Below are 26655 nucleotides of genomic sequence, written 5' to 3' on the forward strand. Positions count from 1 at the left end.
TTAACCCTAACCCTGGTATTGGCTAAATTGCTAGGCAGTGTCTCTTGGCTGCATGGCTAGCCAAGGGGATTGGCATTTGGATCTTAGGCTAATATTAAGCCACATTCGTGCAGTGCTAAAAACAGTCTCGAACTGCAGGTAGGCACATGCCTGACTTCTGTATGTGGTGAGGGGGTGAGATGCGTCCCAAGGTGCCCCCCCTTGAAGAAGGGCTGAGCTCGTCACCCTTTACCAGGGATCAAAACCGGCTAGGAACCAGGGATGGTGGTCACTGAGGCTGCTCGTGCAGTCAGTGGGGTTGGAGACTGAAATAAAATCTTCTTCCTCTGTCCTTACCAGTGTTCTGCCTATCAGTGTATCAGTAGGTGTAGCAATCTCTTCCTCTTTCTCCTCCAGATACCTTATACACGCATTTTCTTTATGTTATATTGCTGCCTGATTTGTTCCGCTTTGAAGTTTCCCTCTCCATTAACCCTAAAGTCTTTTTTAATGCGTTTCTTCCCCTGCTTTGTTGGGAAGACCGAGGCTCCCATACTCTTGCACAAAGCAAGGAGTGGTGTGAGCAGTCCCTCTCCCCTCCTCAAACCAGACAGAGTTTACTTCACTTTGGGCCCTTGTGCTACCAGAAAACAACCCTGTTTGGGTGTGAACGCTGAGGTAGCTGTATTCCTCTGTGTGCTGATTTGGGCTTTCTTTTTCCATCCCTCCTGTTGTCTTAAGAGTCTAAGTAAGAGTACTGGAACCAAGCATGGTTGGGGTCTGGTCTAAGCAAGGCTTGAATATGCATTTTCCCAACAGGAATTTGTCTAGTATAATTTTTTTTTTAAGGCTCCCAGTGATGGAGTTTGTACCACCTCTGCTGTTGATCCCTGTTTTCTGTTCATCACTAGCAGATCCCTTTTGGATCTCAGGTGACCTGAGAGGAGGCAGGGGAACATGAGATACTTGAATGCAGCATATTCTCTGCATTGTCTGGCATTGTCTCTCAGCCTGAGCGGGGACCTAAGTTGCTCTACTGCCAGAGTACAGCAACTCCAAACCCCACTTCCATTTTCCAAGCAACTCTTTGATATGTAAAAAAGCCTAAATAAGCCTCTCTGTTACAGTGGAAGAAAATGGTTTGGGATGTGCTTGAGTTGATGCATGAAATCATGGTCTGTTGCTGTGATGGTGAGATTGCGTCAGTGCTGTGAGTGTCTCAAAGGCAGCTGAAGGTCTGGAAGAGGCTGCTGGCAGGATCTCAGCCAGTTTGTCACATTCACTCCATGTCACGCATTGATCCCCGCGGATACTTGTTGCAGCTCTTGTGTATTTGATAATGCCTCCTTTTCTTTGGAGGGCGTCTGTCTTCAGAGGAATGCTCTTGTAGTGAAAGTCCCAACAGGACTAACCCAGAAAGATCAACGGCAGCATTAACTTCCACAGCAAATGTCATTCTGCATTTCCATTTCTCAAACTGTGTTTTGTTTTTTTTTTTTCTTCCAGGCATTTAAATAGAGACTGCATGGTGTAAAACTGGATAAACACCAAATTAACATTTTCATTTGAATTTTCCTCAGCATTGCTAGATATTTATCCCCATGACCAGTGAGACTCCAGCTGCTTGATAGGTTAATTTCTTTAGTGAGTAACTCTTATTTTATCTCCATAGTGAGTCCTGTAATTGGTATTAAATGTAACATGCATATTGTGCATGCACAGATGCTGAGAATGTGTTAACAATTAAAAAAAAAAAAAGAGAAAAAGGGCCTTTAGTACAAGAACAAGATATGCTTTGCTTATAACCAGAGCAGACTCGCTATATGAGTTATGGAGAGCTGTTCTCTAGAGAACAGAGCCAGCACTGAGCCTGCTCCGGGTTGTGCCTCTGTTTGCCACCCTGGGCAGATCTCATTCTTCTCTGCTTTGCTTTCTTTTCTGTAAAATGGTGACGAAGCCCACAGTGTAAAGTAGTGATACTAGTCACTAACGTGGGAGAAGCAAAACTTGCTTGGACAGCAGATTGCTGGGTGCAGAGTTGTGCATGCTGAGAGCCGGAGTTTGATGCTTGATCCCCTTAAAGCCGGCTCTTAAGTGGCTAAACTTCATGCAGATTATAGGCAGCCCTCCAACTCCTGGTTTACTGTTGATGCGGCGCTTCGTAGGATGTCTATCCGTGCTGTAACGAGCCCGGGTCATTTTGCCTTGAAACCTTTTTGTGTGTTCATTTGCTCGGAAAATCCATTGGGCATGAGAGCTCCGTGTTGCCCGGCACATTGTGCAGCTCACTGCGAGCCCGTGCGTTTAACGGGAGCAGGGCACTGTGGCCGGGAGCCAAGGAGGCTGGCTTTAAACCCGGGGGCAGAGCAGTAAATCTGTAGGAATGGACAGGCTTGGATTGTCTGTTATGTAAGGATTTTAATACTCTAGCCACTCATCTACAAGAATATTATTGATTCAAGGCTGGCAGCTGGTCAGACCGATTTATGTCCTGAATTGTAAAGCTGTTTGATAAACACTGGATATCCACAATTTTCTGTAATACCTGGACTGGTTTGGGCTGTTCCAGGTGGAGCTGTGCCCCTCTATGTAATTGGGTTGGATACAGAGGGGGCTGACCCCAGGGATCTGTCCTGCATGGTTCAGGGCTGTGTCCCACCACCGTGCTTGCTCTGAAGTGTGGTGGAGGGCTGGGACCCAAGCACTGGCTCACCTTCTCCTGTGGGATGTCCTGGGCTCTGGGCATCTGTAGGGAAGAAGCCTGGGAAGAAACGCCTGCTCCAGCAGTCCTGAGTGCCTGCCTGATCCGAAAGGCTACTTCATTTACCTTTTTCTGGAAGTACAGTGTGAGAATGGCTATGCTAGGTCAGCCATTTATGCAGTGGATGTGATGCTTCCCCAGGCTGCTCCTCCAGCCTCCAACAAGGAGCTGAGCGTCTCCTTTCATGTAGGCTGTTCTGGTTTGATGAGCTACAAAGGACATCTGCTAGGATTTCTGACAAAGGGCATATGTCCATTGCTGGAGCAGTGCTGATATGGAAGAGGAGCTCTTCTGGTGGGTCTCTCATTCAAGTCTGATTTAAGGCTGTTGCTGTAACAGTAATAGGACTGCTAGAGCTTTGTAGAGCTGCTTTTTTACACTTTAGAAAATGAAAATGGTTAGTACTTAGTTTCATTTGCTGATGGAAATCATTCAGCAAGGTAAAGCATTAGCAGTAAGTGCTACTGAAACTGGTGGCTGTGGTATTGGCAGCATGACTTGTCCTCCACCACCTTTGACACAGCTGTCCTTGGTTTGGACAGCAGCCCTTCTGCTCTGCAAACCTGGCTTGGCAGCATGAAAACAGACACATAAAACAGGCAGCAAACAAAATACTGAAAATGCTTCTGTGTGAGCCACAGCGGAGTCTGCAGTGAGAGATCTCCAGCCCATCAGGAGGTCAGAAGATGCAGACCAGGCATGATCTGTCCTGCAGTTAAGATGCCTCATCTAAGTTAGATTACTTAGACTAGTCTCTAATCTAAGCATTAGCCCAGATCAAGTGGCCTGCTAGCAACTGCGCTCTCAGCATTTCAGTCAGTCCCATTGCCCGATTCTTGTTAGGTAAATGCCTTGTGTTCCTTGCTGCTGTGTTACTGGGTGCATGCTCTCATCTAGCTCCTTGAGCTGTGATGCTTAATTCTTCGTTTGGGGTACGGGGGAGGGAGGAGTCAGCAATTGTCCCCTGTTAACCTCTGAATTACAGCTCCATGAAATGCATGGCTGCTCTGAAAGCCCTGGCTGTGCTACGGACACAAGGCAAAGCGGCTGCTGAGCAGTGGTTGTTGCAGCTTCTGTCCCTGGCTCCACCCTCCCTGTTATTTTTTGGAGCTCCAAATGCCTCACGTCATGTTGCAGAAGTGATTGTAACCCCTCCAGATCACATGAACACTTCAACAGAGTCACTTCATTACAAGCTGCTGTTAAGATGCAAATAAACCCTCCTAATGCAGTAACTCCGGCACTGCTGCACTTCGTAAGTCAGCATAACTGCTTACACGGAGCTGAAATTACAGGGCGAAAATGCTCTTCAACTGCAGAGCATCTGCAACGCCATCCAAGCCAACTAATACAAAGTAAAGACGCCAATGTGGTTTGGGGAGAGGTGCTAGTACTGTTTTTGTTGATAGAGCGTCGAGCCCAGCCTCTTCTTTAAACCCATGTGGCCGCTTGAGTGCTGTTGTGGCAGGATGGGTTTGGAGGGAATAAAGAGAATTCCTGTTTGAAGAACTTTGTGCTTTTGGTGGCCAAGGCTCCCTGTTCATCCCCTGCTCATCTCCTGAAGCTGGCAGCTTTTCATCCTGGCCAGAGGCTTTGTGCTCTTCAGCAAGAGGCAAGCCTGCCAGCTCAGGGCTCAGGATCAGGGCTTTGCAGTGCCACAAGTTCCCAGCCAAAAGTTCCCCTTGGCCATCCCGAGACCAAGTGGCAGCCCTCGTCCACCCTACCTTCATAGCCAGCGGTTCAGCCTGGGTAGGGCTGGCAGCTGTATTAACATGGTCCTCTCCTCCGCGGGGCTGTCGCCTGCTGCCATGTAAGGCAGGTTCACGTTGTCCTTCCCCCAGGAGTGTCTTCCCGCCCATGAGATGAATGGAAACGGTTAACTAGAGCTGCCAGCCCTGGGGAATTGGTTCAGCAGCACTTCGCGCCTGACTAATATCTGCTTCTTTCCTTCTGCACTCTGCCTGTCACTCCAGATGGGAGAGGACACTCTGTGGGTAATTGGTTCCTGTTCCCTCTGTCTTCCTCCTTCCCTCTTATTCACACACGTTGCTGTTACGGTCTCTCCCATCATTTGAGTTTGGAATAAAGTTAGATCTCGGGCATCTTGCAGGAGGATGGGGTAAATGAGACCTGTAGTTTCTGAATGGGGAAAGCATTGGTGATATGGGAGGGTGATAGGCAAGAAAAATGGAGAAAGGGACTTCTGTGCCGCTACAATGGGTAGCGCACCCCGGATCTGATGTGGAATTGATTGTATTAGTTCTTTATTAACTTTTCTCCCCTTTAATTTCTATTGAAGCACCTATGTTGCCACTTCTCTTTTCACTATGTAGGCAGAGCCAGCTCTGCCTGTAGGGACCTGGTGAAGCTGCCAGCTCCTTGGAGCTTGCTCTGTGGCTTGGTAGTACGCATCTGCAGTGCTTGGTCCCAAGCATAGGAGCCAAGAGTGGCAGGCTGCTGTGTGCAGACCCCTCCTATAAGTAAAGTGGGGCTTCAGGAGGAGCAGGTCAGACCCTCCTGGCGTTGGAAAGAGATCTTTCCTACCACAAAGCAGAGATGTTGGGTGCAATCTAGAAATGTAAGGAGGCTCATGGTAAATTCTCTGAGCCAGTGAGGGTTTTTTCTCCGCCTTGTAGGGGGTGAGAGCTGGAGTGTTGACTCAAGACAAGCAATAAATCCAATTTCTACTTTTCCCCCAAGGCCTGACAGCTAGGGAAAATGGAAAACTTGTGGATAGCTTGAGGAGCCCCAATATGTCATTCCTTCCCTCCTTCACAGTGAGTGCACGCACATACCAGTGTATGAGTTTCTTCAAGGCTGGATTCCTAGCCTGCAGCTTCTGATGATGAGTAGTAGGAAATGGTAGAATAGTTAACATCTGGCTTGATTATGCAGAATTACTCAGTCATTTCCATAATACCCCTTGTAAAATGCTTGCTGCTTGATAAACCAGTCTTTCTCCTGCTTCAGACAACAGTACTGGAAATCCTCCATGCATGCAATAATATCTGGAAATGAAGTGGGTTCTTTACCTTTTTTTCTTTTCCTTTGGACTTCACTGCCTGTCCGTATAAAGTGTGAAGTTCATCTGCGTGCAAGACTATGAATAGGGATGAGGTGTAATAGTTGCATTTATTACTCCTCAGTGAGCCAGTAACAAGTTGTAAATGATTTGATATATTAATCTAAAACATGGCTTGGCTTAAAGAGCAGGCTGTAGAACAAACCTCTCTTCTGCCAGGCTGTTTCAGTGGGGGAGACGTGACAGTGTAATAAGCCCTATTTTATAAGCTCAATATTAATTGGATTTGCATCCTCTGGCTGGCTTCCTTTGGTCCGTGACTGATCCTTCTTTTGACTTTGGAATCGTTCATTCTGATTTGTTATCTCTTAAGTAAGCTAAGGAAAACTGGACTTGTGCACTGCACTGCTGTGGGCAGCAAGAGGATGGGTTGCTGTATGAAGAGGTGGCTGTTGCAGAAGATGAGGGGACCTTCTATAAATTTGTGCCGTGACTTCAAGTAGGGATAAACTGAGGCTCACACAGGGGAAAAAAGCTCTTAAGGCTTCTTAACAAAAGGCAAATTGTGTGTGATTTGTACTCCTCTAACATCTACTTATGGTAGCTAATATTGCATCAGGTGGCTCCTGTGGGGACCAGGGGAAGGAGAGATGCCAGGGGATAGAAGGGGGATCCAGAACAGCACAGGGATTTGTCAAATTTTACAGGTTTTTTGGAGGCTAGTCATTATCTAGTAAATCACTTTCTTGCAACTTTGCTGCTGTTCTCAAGGCATTTTATCCTTTTTATCTGTGCTCTGAGGGAGAGAATTATGATGCTTTATGGTATTTCTTGACCAGTGTAAAATACGTTTGCCATGAGAACTCCTAGGGAGCAGGCTAGCAGGGGCCAGAACAAAGTTGAATTTCCAGGTCTTTTGTGCAGAGGGAAAGGCTTGGAGCCTTTTTGGCTTTAAGCACGTACACTCGTGGAAGCTTCTGCTTTAGCTGTATGGTGTGTTTTTTGATATCTTATCATATCAGCGTATATTTGAATAACATACCTAGAGCCTCTATTGACCCAGTTTGTCAAATGCTCTTTTAAAGCAAACAACCCTCCCCAAACCCTGATCAAATGGAATAGCAAAGCCATCTACGAGGTGAGCTCCGCTGTTCTGGTTTGCCAGCCCAGCCTTTTTCCCATGGGGTTGGCTCCTACCTCGACCCTGCACTTGCTTCATCTTCCATGCATGTTGTCGGGGCATGATCCTTGTCTGAACGTGACCCACAAAACCCCTGTACTAGGCAAAAAATTATCATGGTCTTCTGAAAAAAAGCCTAGGACACAGATAAGCCTGGAGATGTCTCTGTAATGAACAACCGCTGCGGATCTGTGCTTGTTTCCTCCTGGCTATCAGTCATCTGTCGAGTGCTTTATAAATATTCACAGGAGTGATGTTGTACTCACAAACAGCACTTGTAGCCAGCTTTGGAGTCTGTCCTGATCACTGAATTCTCTCAAGTGTGTAGAATGGCATGGATGATTAAAAAAAAATGGGCTTTATCACAGAGAAAGTGGTCTGGATGTTTTGTAAAGGGAGTTCATGGTAGGACAGCTTCTAGGTGGGCTGCAGGAGGGTTTGGCAGAAGGGCTCCAGGGAGGATTTAGTGTTTATGGAAGGTTGTGCGGGTGGTATACCATAGCTATTTCAGTCACTTCAAACTGTAGCTTGGCAGAGATCGTTACCGAAATATCCTAGTGCACCATAAGGTCTCTTTACTATTTGAGTGGCCCATTAGATCATGAAGCTGGGTTTGTCCTCTCTAAGGGAGGGGAGCATCTTCAAAGGGAAGACAAAGCGCACCTATCTGAGCTGTTGCAATAGCCAGCACGCATCCTATTCTCTTTCTTCCTGGTTATTGAAAAGAGCCGCATGTCAGAGGAACGTAGCCAAGATGCATTGTGTTTTCTTGTAGTTCGTAGCTGTTCCCTAGAAAACTAAAGCTTTCAGGAAGTGAGCTTCCTGTCAGTTTTATTTTTATTCCATTTCACAGTTACCCCACTGGGTTTTGTGGAGCTGCTCAGGACTGCTGGCAGCCGGCGTGGTGGGTTGAAGGGAGAGCACTGATGCATGAAACATGAGGAATTGCGCAGCATTTGTGGTACGGATGACAGGAGCAAGAGGGGATGAGTTTTTGTTCTTACTAACCTGCAAAACGCTCCTGTCTGCAGTCGGTGTGTGGGGTAGTTCTCTGAATAGCTCTGCTCATACAACAGCAAAAAAGCCCCTCTGTTCCCTGTGCTTTCCCGTCATTGCATTTCTGTCTGTCCTGTACGCAGCAAGCGAGTGCAAGGTGCTCGCAGCAGTGCGGTCAACTGAGCTCCACTCCGGCCATCTGACACTTGGCTTAAATGAACTCGGTCTTTCTCTCCTCTCTCTCCTTCTCTCTTTCAGCTTGGCAGTGACCTTGGCGGGGGCATTGGAGGAAGCCCGGCAGTAAGTGCCATTCCATTTTTTTCCCCCATTTAAAAAGCTGCTCAAAGCTCAGGGTTTTTAAATACAACCTCACCCATTATGTGCCGGAAGATGCTTAAATCCCAGAAGATGTTTGAAAATGGACAACTGCAACTGAAACACACAGGTCCCACCTATGTTGCTGTGAGTCCAGCTGTCACCTGGGCTTTCCTAAGAGCAGCCAGGGCCAGAGCTGTTGACTCTATCTGCTTAGCTCTTCTTTCTCAGAGCTTTTAGTTTGAGCACCAGCATTAACATTGGCAGTACCCCAGTCCTTGTGCAACTGCTTTGGCAGCTGAAAGGCCAAGGATGCTTGCCTCTCTGCTCACACAGCCTATTCTGTTGTAACTTTAACCCAGCGTCACCACGGGCTGAACTTGGTGCTTTTCTCCTCCCAGATGCCACATAAGATTTTTTCCTGGACATCAGGATCAAGTGCTCTGAGCTTTCCTACTATGTGTGGTCAGTGCTGAACTCTGCCTGCCACTGGCCTCCTTCTCTGTGCCTGTGCTTTGTGAAGTGTCCTAGAGCCTAGAGCGCTTGCCAGGACATGGGAGACTTTCAGGCTGCTTCCAAAGCACCCTTGGCTTCAAATGCATACCAGCTTCTTCCAGGAAAGCATGGGAAAAGGATGCAAGATGACTTGGGGACATGGTGGGCAGGAGGGAGTGTGCCTCCAACCCACAGCCAAAAGCAGTCTCCTGGAGAAAGCTCCAGTCCCTCTTCCCAGGACTGTGTAGCCAGTAATTCAGTGAGGAAAGCATACTCAGTTTGGAGTGAGGGCTCTTCAGAAACCCTTGTTATGGCTGCAGTCATTCTCTCTCCTTCTTTCCCTGTGAATCTTGCAGTCCTTTCTAACTTTGGCATGAGGGCAGAGGAGAGCTGGTGGTACAGTATACCTGTAACCCCCAGGCAGTACACACCAGGACGTGGGAGCTACTTACTCTGTAGAGATCATACCTACAAAGCCAGGTCTCTGCCTTCCTGGCCAACATAAACCCACCAAGCAGTTCTGTAAAACCACCAGTCCTCCCTGGTCAAAGAGTTGATGGAAACACCACATCTCAGGTGGGTTCCTGAACACGAAGCAGCAGTGAGACTTCAGACCCAGACCTGTCGTCAGTATTTCCTATTGCCTGCTTTAGTCATTCTGCCTGTTTCTGGGCTGCTGACTGGTGAATCCTATTCTCAAGCACGTAATTCTTCCTGCTCACAGTAAAGAAGAGAACTTGAGAGTCTCACTTGAGTGCGACTGTCCCACCTGGAGCTGGGTACCTAAAGGTTAATATTCCACGTTTGGTGCCCTCATTTAAGTCCTGAGAGGGAAGGATTGCCCTTCTTGCAGAAAGGTTGTCCTCTGGCAGGCAGAGACAACTAGTTCTGCTTCATGTAATGAACCTTTTGGACCACAGTGCTGAGAATGCAGAGATCTGGCTTTGGGTGGGAATATGCAATATGGTTGTGACTCCCTTGCTATCTCTGGATATGCAAAATCTTGCAGATTCCTGAAGACTGTTGTAGTTGGGGAAAGATTTGAAGCATTTTTTCTTTTCCCTGGGTTTATGTAGGGTAGATCCACAAAGCATATTGTCTTTATGAGAAGCAGAGATGGAGAAGAAAGATTCCTCTACAGTGGGAATAGATAACTGGAGCTATAAAAAATTATGTGAAAGCTATTGCATGGTTGAGGTGACAGCCGAGTGTAGGGATTAGTTGCCAAGAGCTTTGGAATTCAAATGCATTATTTAGCACTATTGATAATTCAGCGGGGAAGCTGCAAATGGCTTTAAAATATTTAGGATATTGCCTGAGTTCATGCTTTATTAAATAAGTAGTGTTCTTCATATGTGGTGTTAATCAGTGCTTGTTCTTTCTAACCCCTCCAGGTGGGGCAGACCTACATTCCCTCTTCCGTGCCAGCCACCTTTGCCCCTTCACCCACCCCGGCGGTGGTGAGCAGTGGACTCAATGATCTCTTCGAGCTCTCATCTGGTATAGGCATGGCTCCTGGAGGATATGTGGCTCCCAAGTCTGTACGTAAGGAAAAGGAACATCCTCAGTATGTTGCCTTACTTTAGGCTACAAGAAGTCTGAGATTGCTCACTTGTCCCTTTATTGCTGGTCTTTTGGTGCTGTCAGGGCACCTTAGTTCAACTCAGTCCCTTTAGGGATGCCCTGGGTTCTTCCCAGGTGGAGTAAGAGTGTGTTGGAGACTGTGTTAGTTGCAGACTTCTGGTTTTTTAGCAGTTCGCTCGTTTTGCCTGTAACAATGTTACTCTAAAGAATGGCTTATATAAGATATGAGAATTTCAGTTTTGTCAGAGCAGATTTCCTGGAGACCTCCGTCTTAGCAAGTTTCCCCAGGAAACTGAGGGCAGGATACAATTTGCTACAACTTTCATAGAAGATTCACTTATTTGGAGGAATCCAATGTGACAGTGAAGATCAAATCAGGTGTTTGGGATGAGAGTGCCGCAGCGTAATGCGGATAAATACTCTGTTAGTGACAGAGATCGCAGATGCACTGACTGAAGCATGCTCAGTCTGAAGGGTTCATGAGATGCAGAACATGGTTCTGGTAATGGGCTGTGGAGCAGCCACAGGGAGCTCAGGGTTAGCCTGAAAGGGAATAAACAAAAATTAGCACTCTTATTAAATAGTCAATGGATAAATAAACTGAAGTCATCCTATGAAATCTAGGATCTCAAGGTACTGCAGAGCATACTCAAAGCTTTGGGTCCTTAGCTGCTTGCAAGTATTAAACCATATATAAGGCCAAGTGTGAAAGAACCCAGTAATTTTGAGCTGAGTACTTCATTTTGCATCCCTCAAATTTGAGTCTGGGTTTTTCTCCACCAAGAAGATTTGGGAACCCAGAACCCAAACAGCTAATAATATCAGCCCTGTAATTTTATTTGGTTCAAACTTTAGTATTGTCCTGCCTCTAATAGCCCAACAGATCCTTGGAGAAGCCTGTCCATCAGCAGACTTGGTAAGTCTCACGTTAGTGTGATGGACACAAGCTTTTGCTGTTTCTTGTGCACAGTAATGTTATATTTAAATTCTTATGTGAGTGCTGTGAACAAATACGGATTAGGAGCAGCAAGCTTATTTCTCATTGGTGAGCTTGATCCTTTCAACACCCGATGTTGTATCTTCCCTGTAGTGTTTCTTTAGCATTTGTGGGCTTCATGTGCCAATGTAGCTGGATTTCCGAACTCAGGAGTTTCCTGCTGTTTGGAAAACTGTGCTTGTTTGTTATCTTTAGGCCAGACTTCTCATGCTGAATGACATCTCTTGTGTTCAAGGTTTGGTTGCCTGCAGTGAAGGCTAAAGGATTGGAGATCTCGGGCACATTCAGTCACAGGCAGGGACACATCTACATGGAGATGAACTTTACCAATAAGGCTTTGCAGCACATGACCGACTTTGCCATTCAGTTCAATAAGAACAGGTAAGAAATCAATACGCTTTATCCACTATGTCAAAAAGATTGCGTGCTCCTATGAAAGGAGTCTCTGTCTACACTGCTAGATATAGGGAGGACTTTTATGTAGGTATATAATGCAGTCATGGAAACAGCTGGATGATACAGCCTGAACTCTCCATCACACCACAGTTGTGTGAAAGGGCTGAAAATACAGACTGATAAATCTGTGAGGAAACAGGCAGCAGACGGTCCTGTTGTTCTCCTAGCTCTGAGACAGCATCTGCCCCATTTAATCTCTGCAGAGTTTTAAAGCAGCCTCATGAGTTGTTAGGCAGGTTAGTGGTTTTATAGCCAGTAAATGCCCCGCAGAAAGCGAGAGCATAAACAGGCAAGCATTTGAGCTGCACGAGTATCAGTCTGTAATGCCTCTACCTCCTGACTTAATTGCTGTGCTGCCCCTCAGACTGTCTGGAAGTACAGGTCTCATTAATAAAGCTAATTGTTGATGAAGAAGTTGCAAGGTAAGAGCCTATGGCACATGTTTTCCCTGTAATTGGCAGCAGAACAATTTTGTCAGAAGGAGCAGCCACTTGAATCTTTAGAGCATACAGATTGTTCTCAGAAACCTATCTCAGCCAAAAGACATGACATGGCAGTACAGCCACAGTGTCTTCCCACAAATACCCTTCTCAGCTTATTGTGTGCTTTGCTATATGTTATCTTGAGCAAGGACCGGGCTAGTTCTTATCAAGACTGTAAAGAATATTTTGTGACTGAAATGTTCCCCATGTTTCATAATATCCTTTCACTGGAAAAGGGTTTCTATACTAAAGATCCACTGAAACCATCTCTTTAATATCACTGTTAGCCTTGCAAATTTGGGATTTCTTGGGACGAATAATATTTACTTACAAAAGACATTATGCTAAGTAAGTCTTAGTAAATGTTCTCCCTGGACTGTTATATTTTCTGGAGAGTTTTGCTAAGCTGCTACATGCAAATGTTTCATGCAAATTGACCTGAAAAAAAGCTGTTTTGCTTGTGATTTTTTCCCCATACATCAAGCTGTGTTCTAGCCACACCTACATGGTACTTCTCAAGGATGTAAGAAGTTTTAAATACTGTACAGTAAAACAGCAGTTTCTCCTTTTGCAGCATATCTGCACACGATCCATATACAATCTACTACTATTTACTCTTTTACAAACACTGTTCTCCTGTCACCGCTTTCCAGTGTGGCTGGTGCATTGGAAAGAGCTGCAGTGGGCTGGCTCTTTAGGTTTAAATATGAAGGTTTGTGATTGGGAAGTTTCTATTGCTTTTTCCTCTCTCCTGCTGCTACTAATCGCATTCACTGCAGACTTGGAATAAAGCATTAAAAAAAAAAAAAAAGAATGCTAGAGCTCTAGCGTGCTGTAGTACCACAGCCACTTGGTAGCAAAATGCAACTTTATTTTCCCTCTGAGTCTAAGGGAAAACACTAGGGCTTATGTTCCCCAAGGTGAAATGGCTGCAGAAGGCAAATCACATGGCTAGGCCCTTGCTGAGAATATTCTTATTTCAGCTCCCTAGAGCTGAAAACTATGGAGAACAAAGAATGGGGCATCTGCTGGTTTCTGAAAGAGTGACATACCCCATACACATGCAGCTGACTGTGCAGAGACAATATCGGTTTTTTTAGTGCATAAAGTAAAAATACACACCGTACATCTGTGTTCCTGTAAATGCTCTATCACCTCTGAGCTAATGTGAATGACACTAAAAAGAAATGCAGTCACAAATGGACACCAAAACTATCTTATACATCTGAACTTCCATCTGCTTTTGAAAAGAAGCCGGTACATAGTACAGAAGTGCTATGTTAAATGTTAGCTGCTCTTCCTCTTCTCCACACTAAGTAGAGGTGCCTGTGGAATTAAATGTCTCTTGGACTGAAGGGGCAAGTAAACATTTGCTGTGCTATGGTGGCATACATCCCCAGCTGAAGGAGCCTTAAACAAAGCAACAGAGCCAGACGCTGTCATTCGGGACTAGACAGCTGGCTGCGTTGATTCATTTGTTCTACAGTGCTCTGTTACAAACCACGTACTCCTCCTTGGCTATGTATTTGTTCTGTATTGGCTCCAGTTCCTTCTTCCGTGGCTCCCAATGATATAACAGCCATGCAGTGTTTGATATACTCTACTTCTGGTGCTCTGCAGCTCTGTGAGAGAGAGCCCACAGGCCTGAGTCTGAGTCCAGGTGCTGCTCCTTGCTGGGCAGGCTGCTGCTCAGCACGTAGAGCAGCGCTGTGCGGGTAATGGAAGAGTTCCCAGATGCTGGTCCCCTGGGCAGGATGGTGCATGTTGTCAGGGAGACCAGCCTGATTGAGTTTTCTGGGCCTTGTCCTACTTTGAGTGTCTGCCATGATGCACGTTTTGAGCTGTGTTCCTCCCCTGGAGTAACAGCAGGGGCAGCTCAGGAGTAATGGGAAGATGAGCCAGCTCATGCTTGGCAAAAAGGGAATAGGTGTTGGGCAATGTAGTGCTGCTCTCATCGCCTCTGTTTTTCTCTTGCCCAGCTTTGGGGTCATCCCGAGCACCCCGTTGGCCATTCACACGCCTCTGATGCCAAACCAAAGTATCGATGTCTCCCTGCTCCTCAACACTCTGGGACCAGTCATGAAAATGGAGCCTCTGAACAATCTCCAGGTAAGGATTGTCTCATTCTGGGCAGCGGGGAGATCAGCGGGTGCTCAGCCCAGTTTGTTTGGCTCAACACAATGTGGTAAGACTCTAGTAACAAAATACCATGTGTATAGGGTAAGCAGGCAGACCTCATGGATGTGGGCCATGAGTCTGGCCAAAACTTCCTATTCCTTTTTCTAGTCTCTTCCAGGAGGACTGAAGCAGACGCTTCTTGAATTTTGTGAGTTTGCCTTTTCAGACACCTCAAACCCACTACTTGCATCTGTGTAGATTAAGGTCTTTGTCTGCTCCAGTAACACTCTTCTGTAAACTGGGCTCGAGGTTTGGTTGGGCTTATGAACTGGAGCTGGTCTGAACAGAGAAAGTGCATGCCTGTGGTGGAGCAGGCAGCGAGAGCTGTCAGCAAGAATTGAGGCAATTAAAGGAATTGCAGGAAAGATGGCAACTGCTGAGTGATTAATATTTCTCTAGTGCTCTTAACTTCCAGGGTGCTTTACAAAGGCATTGGCACGTTCCTGTCCTGGGTAGCTTAATCCAATGTAAACAAGATGTGTTCCAGGAAAGGCAGGGGAGAAGTGATGTAAGCAGCCAGTGTTTCATTAATGAGGCTGTTGGTGTGTGTCGGGCACAGCATTCCCTAGAAGCGGTTTTTTATCAGATTGGGCTGCCAGTCTGATAAAGGCACAACAGATCCAGGGAGATGTTCCCCTATGGTTTGGACCAGAGACCGTCTCCATCAGTCCTGGCATCCCTCAGGGGCATTGGTCCTGAAGCACTCATGGGGCAGACACTTCTCCCTGGCGGGAGGCTCTTCCCTGGTGCTGCCATGTGCAGCCAGCCTGTGGAGCGCAGCTCAGTGAGTGACTCCTCTCTGCTCTGTGTAGCTGGGTCCTCCAGGATGATTTTCCCAGTATCCAAGAGTGCAGTTAACTTGCACTGTAGCATGTCTCACTCGCCTCAAGTCTCCAGGAGATGGAACTAGGTTGGGTTTCTGTAGCGTAGCAGCCCATAGAGGGAAATATTTTGAAGCAGCTCATTCTCTTTTTAGATTAAGAGAATGCAATGGAAGTTACTATTTATTCTGCCTGAGCAACTGTTTTTTCCCTTCTTTTGACTTCCATTCTGGGGCTTATGACTTATTGATGAGTCTTTGGGCAAACAGCTCAAAATAGCTTCTCTGGCGCTCAAACGAGCAGTCCTACACTCCGGCTCTGAGCTCAGTCGTGCGATGGGGGAGCATGCGGACAGTGAATGAATTACATGTGCTTGTCTCCCACAGAGGGCCCTTCCAGCTTGTGGAAAAGCTGGGTTCCCTCTGCATCCAGGTCACGAGGATGTGGTTGCATTACTGTATTTGGGTCAGCTGTGGTAAAACCTGCCTCCTGCTCTGAAGCAAATTTGGAAGTCTCTAGGAGGTGATGGTCCTGATCTGCCTCCGTAACACTGGGGACTCTCTCAATGAGACATTCTCAAGTTGCTGCTTCCTTTGATCAGGAAGGAAGTGAAGTATTTGGGTTATTAAATCTCTAAAGGAATCGGAACACGGTTTGTTTCTTGTAGCATCTTCTGCTAGAACAAAGCAAAGAGAAAACATGCGAGGAAACCTCCGGCTACCTTATATTGAGACAGCGGAGCATTCATTAGTGACAGACTTAGTTGCTAATTTGCTAGCTCTCTCATTGCCATAGAAGTTGGCTGCCCTTTTACAATTGGGGAAGCTGCCATATGGAGTAATAGTATATTTCTCTGCAAAGAGTTGAATCATGATAGCAGATGCCAAGTTAAAAAGAGCACTCCCCTTACTTTTTTGACAGCAGTGGGTTTGATGGAGATCTGTCATTACCCTGACAGCCAAGGCTCTGGTTTTGTTTTGTGAGTTCATGTAGAAATTATCTGTCTTGAAACATTCAGAAATCGTTTTGGTGACCTACTTAGGGAACAATTTATAGCATAATATAGGAGTGGAGAATACAAATGTTCCTGTATTCATTGAAGAACCAAAACACTCATCAATTTGAATTTGCTTAATGCGGTTTTTCTGAGCTGGGGACCATTGAAGTAGATGGCAGGGCTGGTTTGAACCTGAGGACCTTATGTTCATCTCCTATTCTGGTGGGGGTTTTTTGTTTTAGTAACAAGAAAAATAAGTCCTGAAGTAACCAAACTGAGAGCTTTCAACTTTTTGTCATGTTAATGAGAAACTTCAAAAGCTAGTTGTACATTCCTTAGGCAACTGTTTCAGAAGTAATGAATTCAAGTCTTGTTCAGGTTATTTTTATTACTGTTTCTAATCTTTCACCCGATACAGCTGGTTTAATCTTAACATTTGTAATCACGTAAAGAAACTAAAATATTTGACAAGTTAACAAAAAAGCCATTTTTACAAGAAGATGAGGAAGACTGAAATATTTTCAGAGGCTTACTTGGGTAAAACATAACTATGGTTCCCAACTGAAGAGTCTTCTGTTTGCCAGTCACCTTGCATCTTGTGATAACAAACAGCAGGCTTCTCCCTCCCACTCCAAAGTAGTGATGATGTTTCTTGACCTGTTGACTCAGATTCAACCCCCAGTCAAACAGTGATTTATTCAAAGGATAAAGTCAGGCTGGGCACAGCACCGTAGGGCTGAACAGACTGCAGTCCCTGCTCTCTGGTTGATCTTTTTTACTTCTTAAAGATTAAAAAGCTGCTGTCAGGATGTCTTTGGAGTGTGCCTGTTGCTAAAGAAAATCTGACTTAGGTATTTGTGCGCTGCTAACTTCTGCTGGGGGATGCTTGCAGTGCCTCGTCAGCCTTTCGGAGGCTATCGGGCACTTGTGGGTGCTGTGGTTCCCCTGCGCAGAGCTGCCTCTACGGAATACAGCGTTCATAAGCGATAACAAGCTCTTGCCTAGAGGTGTGCGAGAGGCTGTGCTGAGCTTCACAAGTATTTGATAGCCGTGGCTCGTTTGCCAGGCAGGGAGATGGCTCTAGTAGTTATACAGGCTTGTTTGGGTCCTGTAGTTGCCTTTTCACCGCCTTTTCACAGTCAAAGCGGTGAAACCCCTCTGATGACATGTAGGCTGTCAGGGTCGTACCTGCTAGAAGAGCTTGAGTGGCTGGGGTATCTTTGCCACCATGTGTCAGACCTTGAGGTCTCAAAGGGGAAATAGGTTCTGAAATAAGGATTTGCATTGGTGAGGAATTCTCTTTCCAGCTACTTCTTTGGCTTCAAGTTTGGAATAAGAAAATGCCTGGGATGAGAGCCTTTCTATGCTAAAGAGAACCACTGTTCCTAATAAATGGCCTTTCAAGGGCTGTGAAATGCTGTGAAATCAGAACACTCTCTTTTTTTGTTTTTGTTTTTTGTTTTGTTTGTTTGGGTACATGAGACTTGCTCCCCTAACCCTGGAAATAGGTGAAGCGGAGCCAGCCTGCTGCAAGAGTTTCAGAGCTCAGACCTGGCCTGTCATGGCACGAATACAATAATCTCTTCTGTGAGATGGTAGCCACTTGCAGGGGACAATACAGTAGAAAACAAGCTGCAGGGACTCCCGGAGCAGTAGCGAGTCTGCCTGAGTCTGGAGTATTGCCATTCTCTTGGGATCTACATTCAGAATTGACAATCAGTGTGTTGCGTTCCCCAGCGTTACCTGCTGTTAACTGCCAGGGCTGTTTGTTGCAGCTACTGAGCATGCAATTGAAAGAAGCATAGCTTCAGTTTTCCAAAATGCCCGTAAAATGATCTGGCAAGTATTGAAAGGGAGGGATCTGCCAGCTGCATTTCTTCCTGAAAAGTGACACTTGGAAACACAGACCTCTCCCTTGCTGCTATGCAGTGTGAAGTGCAGAACATTTTTGTTTCTTCCAATGAGTTTGGCAGAACATTTCTATAAAGGCAGATGAAAGTGCAGCTTCTTCATTGAGAAAAGATCGGCCTCGCTAATGCACTGGATCATACTTATCCTTCCATGCTCAGTTCTGCTGTAACTCGTCACCTGTGCTCCTCCACTCTTCAGTGTCTCGCAATGCAGAACCACTGGAGCTCTCGTTCGTCAGAAGTGTTAATGTATCTCGGGTCACAAATGCAGAACTCTTGGTACTTGGAAACAGATTTCACACGTTCAACTCTCCATAAAAACAAGGCTGAGAATGGGCATGAGCAGCAGGTCCAGCCAGCAGATGTTCTCCCTTCAGAGCCTGCTTGATAAATGGCACAATATCTGGTTGTGTATGAGCTGTGTCAAAATTACTGGACCAACCACCACGGAACAGCCTTGGGCGGCTAGATGTGGAAGGTCAGTTCTTGGGTTTGTTGCCTGCGTTATTTTTTTAACAGCCTCTATTAGGGAGGGTCTTATTCTAGCAAAGAGAACCCTCCTGGGAGCTCCCTGAATTAAGGACTCTGATCACAGCTTGGCATCTGTGGCCAGTTCCTAGCTCAGCTGCGGAAAGCTGCTGGCTTCCCGATTAAGGGCAGGTCTGCCACATGGTACAGCACATTTGATAAAATGTACGTTTTGAACTTCCAGTACAGCCAGGCACACATGAGAGCATAACCCTTCCAGTAACTCGCTGTTCCCTGACCGTTGACGTAAGCGGTGTGCCCGGAGATGACAGCCGCAGCCGGGGACGCAGCACCCAGCACCGCTATCTGCACGCAACTCCGCTGCCCAGGCTTGAGACTTGTGCCTGTAGGTAGAGCATCCGGCTGGCAGCGGCTGTCAAGCACCCGTAGGATCCTGAGAACCCTACCTGTCAAAGAAAATGAAGTAGCTAGCTCTCCCTGGGGGCATCTGACAGCCAGAGCAGCAGACTGTCACAGAATAAACCATGACCTTGTGCTGGCAGAGGTAAAAAAGACTCTGCAGAGGAGAGTTCTTCTCGCCTTAACAGTTAGGCTGTTACCAGGCTCTAAAGCAAAACCCAACTTGAAGTAAATCCTTAATTTAGTGTAGGTGCTAATGGGATTCCAAGTGGGTATGTTGTGTACTCGCTGCTGATGGAAAGCATCTGTGTTGCTTTCAGACTTGACTTTGAAAGTCAGTTCTTATGCTCAAGTCTGGGATTTAAAGCATGAGAAACCTACACTATTGAAGAAAATAACTTAGCATTGTTCTTATGAGGTATCTCGTTCCCAAAATACCATGTGTTGGCTATCAGAGGGTTGCACTGCAAGAAAGGGCATCAGAAGGGTGCTCATGCTGCAGGGGAGCAAATATGTTGAGGGGTTATTTCTAGAAGTGCTGCTTCCTCTAGTCAGATCATGAACAAGATGTAAGTGATTGGGAACCCTGTGCCAATTTTTAGTGGGCTCCCACCTTTTCAGCAGTGAAGCATCACATGAAAATCTGGCACCTTTTGACTTTTATCTTTCAGAAGCTTTGTAGTCTGCTTGACTAAATTCACAAGGTAGTAGTATTATTTTTTTTTCCTCCTTTCAAAAAGATCGTAGATCGAAAGCCATTTTTATTTAAAATGCTTCTGTTTCAACTCTCAAATGTCTGAAGCTGAAGGTCTTGTTAAAGATTTAATAGTTCGTGTCCAGGTCGGCAGGTTAAAGCTGCAGAGCCACAGGCAAAGTTAGTCTGGACTGGAGGATTTATTGAATGCAAGTGGAGGTGCCTTTCAAGCATGTCAAACCTGGAGAGACTTCTCAGCTACTGGTATCACTTTAGATGTCATTGATTGTCTCAGGCCGATGTTCCCACCTGAGGAACACTGGATTTTTTTGGCCAGTCGCTGTTATTAGCTACTCCATTTCTCACAGACACTGCTGTGGATCTGCTTTCTGCCTGTGGTTGCTTTTGTAGCTTGTCAGATGGCATTGGATGCTCCTGATGTGGCAGTGCGAAGGTTGAAGCATGACCTTGGAAAGCTGTTACCACCTGCTAGAGTCTTAGCCTCTTCTTGGTGCAAGTTTCCTCATCCAGGTATCTGCAGGTGCCTTTTCATGGACCAGATCTTGGGGACCACAGCGCTAACAGTGTATGCCTGGCTGTTTGGGGGAATTATGTGGTGTTGAACGATGGAAGGTAGTCTTCAAAAGCTTACCAGTCTTGTCCTAGTGCTATAGGTTTAAGGAGACTGTAGGTTTTTCCCTTCTTGTTTGCAAAAGTTATTTGTAACAGCTGGTTTCTGCATCATTACAGATACTTGCAAGGTGACACGTGATGTCATTACTGAACCCAGTGATGCAGTTTGGGAGGAAGGCTGGCATGGGGCTTGCTTTTCTATGCTGGGAAGAAATTGCACTTCAGAGCATTTTAATTGGGTAGCTCTCCAGAGTATAGCCGAAGCAGCTTACTCAGTATGTTTCTGCAGAGTTGAGAAGCAGGTCAGCAGATACCTTTTTATAGCATTCTTATAACTGCAGGGACAGGGTTAGCATATTAATTTGGAGTGTGCCTCTAGAACTGTGACTGGAGAGAAGGCACTGCTTTCCAGCCCCTCTTGTAAGAAACTGCTGTTGTATGGCAACAACAATTAGCTACAAAAGCTAAGTAATCTCTGTTGTTCTAAGGCATGGCAATTAATCATTAAATCAGAGTTAGAAAAGATCTTAGGTCACGTAGTGTAGTCCCTGCTATGCTTTGTTGTTTTGCTACAGTTCCTTTTATTGAGAGCACTGTCAAGGCTGATTTTAAATACTCCAAGCACTGGAGCTTCTCTTTTCCTCAGGAGAATTTTGTGCTGCTTAGTAATTCTCACTATCAAATTTTCCCAGACGTTTAGCCTAAATTTTCCCTCTTTTGGCTCATCTCCATGACTTATATCCAAGCATAGCATCTGGAATGGCTACACTGCTGTCCCTTCCCCAGCTCTCCCCTCCCAGATTCAGAGGTGGATTTTGGCCACTGTCTGTTCGATCACATTTTGCAGAGGTGAATCACTTAAGTCCATCCACCAATCTGCCTTTGCCCCCCTGCCTTTGGTGCCTCTAGCTCAAACACTAGACGCTCCAGCTCCTGAGTGTGACGCCAGCAATCAAAGCACATGACAGCTCCCTGTTACAGGGGACTATTTCCGTTTTTTTCTAGGTTGCACCATCATTTACATGGTTTTAGTGGGCTTTAAACTAATCCCTTCTTAAGCTGGTTTGCACTGTGGGAATTAAATATAAGCTGCTACCTTTAGTAATGGCTGAAAACAGAAACCCCACAGGCTGTCACGTCTACCTTTCTGCTGTTCTCTGTGCTTCTGGGACCTTCCCAAATGCTATAAGAGTTCATTCGGGAGCCTGATCTCCTACCACTTGTCCTCTGGCTTGCATGCATGTCTAATCAGCTGACTTGTGTTTGAATTCTCTGGTTTATTCCCCTCCCTTGTCTATCCGCAGCTGTTTTTACCAACGTTTGGGGGTGTCTTTCTAAACCTGCCACTATGGGACAATAGATTTTTCTCAGCAGAACACTTAATTTATGTAATTATTAATGTGAATGGAGTTTATCTTGGCATAAATCTTTGTAGCAGCAAATTTATTTCTTTGGCTCAGCATATAGCATGGTCTGGTTTGTGTTTCAGCTGGGTGATGAATTGGAGAACTCCTTCTGGGATTTTTTCAAAGGAATTAGGAGCTCAAACAGCTCCTGAAATTCAGGGCTCCCCACACAACCTCAGTTCTGCATCTCTTACAGGCTAAGTTTCCTTCATTGCAAGTAATGGCAGGTGTCTGCTGAACTGTACTCCCATGACAGGCTATCGCTATGCGGGATGATGTGAGGAGAGCGTGAGAGGCATAGAAATAAAGCCCAGAGCTACCTTTTTCTGTGCTATATTATGACAGTGCACTTTCTCAGACCTCCAGTTTGCTCCTGCTGTACCGTCAGCTCTCAGCCTGGGGAAAACTGAAAGTGAGGTTGCTGTCTGTGTTAGCAGAGAATGGTCGGTAATGTGGCAAGCATGTGTGATTAAAAAAGCAATCCAGTGCATCTCCCTGGCTGGTGGAGTTTAATGACACTGAGAATTAAGTCTTTTGTCGAATGATCCTTTTTTTTTTTTTTTTTTTTTTTTTTTTTTAAAACCTGCCCTCATTGCTCTGTAGCAGGGCTTTCTTCTTCCAGGAGTCAACACCCAGCACGTGTTCGCTATATAGCTTTCACAAAGGTAAAGGCAGGAGACTTGGGAGATGCTGCAAGGAAGGTGCAGGCAGTGGACCAGCTTCAGGCTTTCTAGAAAGTGTCCGGGCTGAGATACGACTAGTCAAGGAGTCTGCATGTTCAGACACAACGGAGAGCTGGGGGTGAAAATAAAGACTACACAGGGGGTTGGAGCTGGGGAATTACAAGAGTGAAATGGCAAAGAGGGGTGATGAAGAAGCTCACATGCAATATGACAGATGTGATAGTAGCTGTGTGCAGCCAAGAGAGATGAACGTACATTGGAGGTGGAAGAAGTGAGGGAGGGAGAGGCTGAATGAGAGCAGAAAAGAGCGAGGACGCTGGCTGTGACCCCATCAGTGCAACTGGCTCTGAAGCAGCACAGTGAAGTGCTTATAGGAGAAGATTGAGCAGTTTTTACTGAAAATGGAGTGAGCGCAGAGGGGTGGGACTGTTCCTTGCCTGAAACTACCTGGAAGCTCAGCAACAACTCTCCAAGTAATCTCATGTTCAGAGCTGGCCTCTGCTCGGAGAGAGCACTCCAGGGTGCACGGGCCAGCAATGAGACTGTGCAAAGTCTTGGGATCCCTTTGGACTTCCAGCTGATAGAGAAACTTTAACCACCCCTGTTTCTTCTGTAACAGGTGGCTGTGAAAAACAACATTGATGTCTTTTACTTCAGCTGCCTAATTCCTCTCAACGTGCTTTTCGTAGAGGATGGCAAAATGGGTGAGTGCTTTTAGGTCTGTGGTCAGCCTCCCTCAGCCAGGCTGTGCTCACAGCACCCAGCTGGGTGCAGTTGTCCCATGGCTGAGATTCACGTGGGCTTGGCCACAGTCTTCGTGCCCGTGCATCTCAGCAGCCTGAATTGATCTGTAGTGGTTTGGTAGCCTGTCCTTGTTGTCCCTCAACTCCAATAGTTATCAGAACCCAAGTCTTCTGCTCTGATTCTCTCTGCCAGACAAGGGGTTGGATCTGTTTACTTTGAAGCTGATTTTGGGGTTTGGTGGTTTGTGGGGTTTTTTTTGGTTTTTTTTTTGGAGGGTTTGATTCACTCAAATGGGTCTAGGATTTGCCTCCATACCTCTTTCACTGTAATTTCTGTATTCCTGGTCACCTGTATTAAATTGTTGTTTGAATTGGCTGGGAAGTGCTTGAAAAGTGGCTTTCACTAATGTAATCGTAAATGTGTGAATCTCCTTCCTCCTTGTCAAATCCTGCCTGTTCTTGGTTTGTAAACAGCTCATATGGTAAAGGCTGTCTCTGGCTTGGGGGTTCCAAAATCCATCAAAGCTTTTCTGCTTTTGCAGTGAGACAGAGGTTGTTATAGGAGCAAATCCTGGGTCTGTCCACAGCAGGGCAAAATGTGACCAAAAGATCTTTTGTGTGTCTACCTTGTAACATTCTGCAGTGAACTAATCAATGCTACGGTCCTGTGAGGATCCAGGAGTTCTAATTGTCTTTCTCGTTTCCAGAGCGCCAGGTCTTCCTTGCAACATGGAAAGATATTCCAAATGAAAACGAGCTTCAGTTCCAGATTAAAGACTGTCACCTGAATGCCGGTGAGTAGCTGAATTCTACCACACTGAGAGCACTTTTGATGTATGGTCACTAGACATCACCTCATTAATAGCGTTGTCATGGCTAATGGATAGATGGGTATCTTATGATACTTATGAACAGAACAGCCTTGGATCCTAGGGCTTGTTTCAGTCAAAAACTTTAGCTGGGTCCCCGTAAAAGCACGTCTAAAATCCCAGATCTTAGATTTTACCTATCTGTTTCTTCCTTTCATTCTGGACCTTGTATTCTTTTCTCTGTTATACTTTGCTTCTCTGCAAAGCTGCTCTTTTAAATAGAGCTGAATACGGTGGTGGGGCTGTTCAGCAATCCTGTCCTGCTACTGCGTGTTTCAGGCAAGGTGTTCCAGCCCTGGCTTAACCTACTGCATAATCCTGGGCCAGTCACTTCACCTTTCAGCATCTGCTTTCTTCTTTCTGTTGTGAAAGAGCAACGCTACATACCACTATAAAATGTTTTGACATCTATGGAGGACAGGCCATGTGAGAAGAGTTTTGGTCTGCTGCTGTTAGCTGTTATATTGATGCATTTTGATCATACTCTGTCCCGTTCAGCTCCATGTTTAGCTGTCTAGTTGCCTCTGTGAGCATCCTGCTTGTATGTATGACCTTACTACTGCTGAAGGATGAGGGAGTGTAAAAAGTGGAATGGGGCCAGTGTAGCAGCTTTGCTCCTGTTCAAGAGGTTCTGGACAGGAGCCAAGTGATTCTGCTGAAATCTGCTATGTTTCATAGAGGAAAAAGTGTCCCTATTGATTACAAACCCTGTAACCTTTTTATTCTGTCGTGTCTGCTCTCACACAATGAACACCCTCTTGCTTCAATTGCAGACAGAAACCGTGGGTCTCTTTGTACTCATAATTATTACTATTTTGGAATAGAAAAGATGGAGCACGCAAGAGGGGGGAAAAATAGCAGCTGTTGGACCTTATGACTTGATTTCACTGTGGGGTTTCAAATGAGAACAACCTCTGCACCTCCCCCAGCCCTCCCTCTGCTCCCGACCGAGCTTGGCATAGCCTCTCCCCCTGCACTGCAGTGCTGCTGCCGGTAATGCTTTCTGCCCCGGCCGTGCCCTGACCTCACTGTCCGGAGCTCTTTGCATCTCAAATCAGAAACGTGGTAACTTCTCATGTTTGGTGCTGGGGTGTTGTGGTGCTGGTTAGCAGAGGATGTGGTTGGGAGGGAGACGGGGGTGTGCGTGGCTGGGAAGATGAGCACTGGTGATCCTGCAGACTGGCCCGTGCTCCCTTCTCCCTCCAGAAGAAAATGTTAGAAATGTGGAGTGACAAGCAACGCTCCCCATCCAGGATGGGTTTGCCATCCTGGACCAGACTGCTTGCCCAGGCCTGCCTGAATTGGTGATACTCAGTAGAGAACATGTTACCAGGTCGCAGGGTAAGCACGGGAACGCCGGGCGGGTTCTCTGCAGTGGTATCTGAAGCCATTGCCAGGGCTCAGATGAGAAGAGGCTTCTCTTGGTGCTTTAGCAAGAGCCCTGGACGCAGTGCCTCTCCCGAGCACGATCCGTCACTTGGGATGCTCGGGGGTGTGCAGGATCTGCCAGCCTCTTTGGCTTATGTACGGGAGAAAGTGGGTCATGTCTCATAAACAGATTTCAAACAATTCCATCCACTGAAGCTTCTGTTTTTCTGTTTCCGCTGCCGACACCTCCTCCCTCTTGCCGTTTCCTTCCTTGACCACCTGGGCTTTGGCAAGGAGCAGGCCAATAGCTTGCAGGAGGGAAAACTAGGGAAATCTTGTGTGCATGTCTTAGTCCCTTCTATTTTAACTACCAATGCAACCCTGACTCAGTCTGCCGCTCAGATTTCATCTAAGCAGTGCCCTCCTCTAGTACAGACCATCCTAAGAGCATCAAACCTGCCTGTACAAGGATCAGCCAGGCCGCAGACCCCACGGAGGGCTGGGCTTCCAGCATCCTCAGGGATGGAGGCTTCTCACAGGGTGGCAAGTGGCTGGTGGTGCACACCAGGGCAGAGGCGAAATAAACTGAGTGAGCCCTGATGACAGCCAAATCCACCTTGCTACTAGTTTATACCAGAGCAAGGGTGCGTGTCTGGCCACATGGCACAGTAGGGCGAGGGTCTTTCAAGATTCACAATCTTGATCATTTAAATCCAGTGAATATAGGTATAAAATGTTTTGGAACTCGATCCTTGTGGAGAAAAGACTGGTTCATGTTCAAAAGACTGGTTCATGTTCAAAAGACTGTCTTGTAGGAGATGCCTAACCAGAATAAAGCTCTCCATTTGGGCTGTCGGCGGTTCTGTTGTTCACCAATGAAATACTGCCGCGTGCAGCTCTCGTATCACTGCATAAAATAAGGTCCGCAATGGCTGCCGTGGCAGAGCTGCACAGAACAAAGTCTGCAGGTTTCAACCACTCCTAACTAAAACTTAGGACATGCTGGGTTTTTGCAACCCTTCGGCACAGACGAAAAGCTTCTACGCGCCATCGGCTCCGCAGAGGTGTGCAGCCGCCATGTGAATTGCTATCCCTCCTCTTGCATCTGCTCAGATAAGTAATTCATGCCTAGCGTGAGCCCACCCACTTGGTGGCGAGTTGCCGTTGAGGCTCGGGGACGCACCGCACCATTCATGCT

At 46.3% G+C, this 26655-nt stretch overlaps 1 protein-coding gene across 3 annotated transcripts in view; it reads left to right on the forward strand.

Moving 5' to 3' along the window:
* The window catches only part of AP2B1 (adaptor related protein complex 2 subunit beta 1), an 80817-nt gene that overhangs the window by 44916 nt on the left and 9246 nt on the right, over positions 1-26655 (forward strand). For 2 of the 3 annotated variants that reach the window (XM_087752126.1, XM_087752128.1), the window contains exons 15-20: positions 8197-8238; positions 10143-10289; positions 11565-11710; positions 14247-14376; positions 23097-23181; positions 23928-24014. In XM_087752126.1, the coding sequence (XP_087608252.1) occupies positions 8197-8238; positions 10143-10289; positions 11565-11710; positions 14247-14376; positions 23097-23181; positions 23928-24014 (637 nt within the window). The remainder of the gene's footprint in view (positions 1-8196; positions 8239-10142; positions 10290-11564; positions 11711-14246; positions 14377-23096; positions 23182-23927; positions 24015-26655) is intronic. The other variant, XM_087752129.1, reaches the window with a different exon arrangement.

The sequence above is a fragment of the Nipponia nippon genome, unplaced genomic scaffold (genome assembly GCF_047370975.1).
Source record: "Nipponia nippon isolate SJK-2023a ecotype South Korea unplaced genomic scaffold, ASM4737097v1 scaffold_15, whole genome shotgun sequence".
In the NCBI taxonomy this organism is placed as follows: Eukaryota; Metazoa; Chordata; class Aves; order Pelecaniformes; family Threskiornithidae; genus Nipponia; species Nipponia nippon.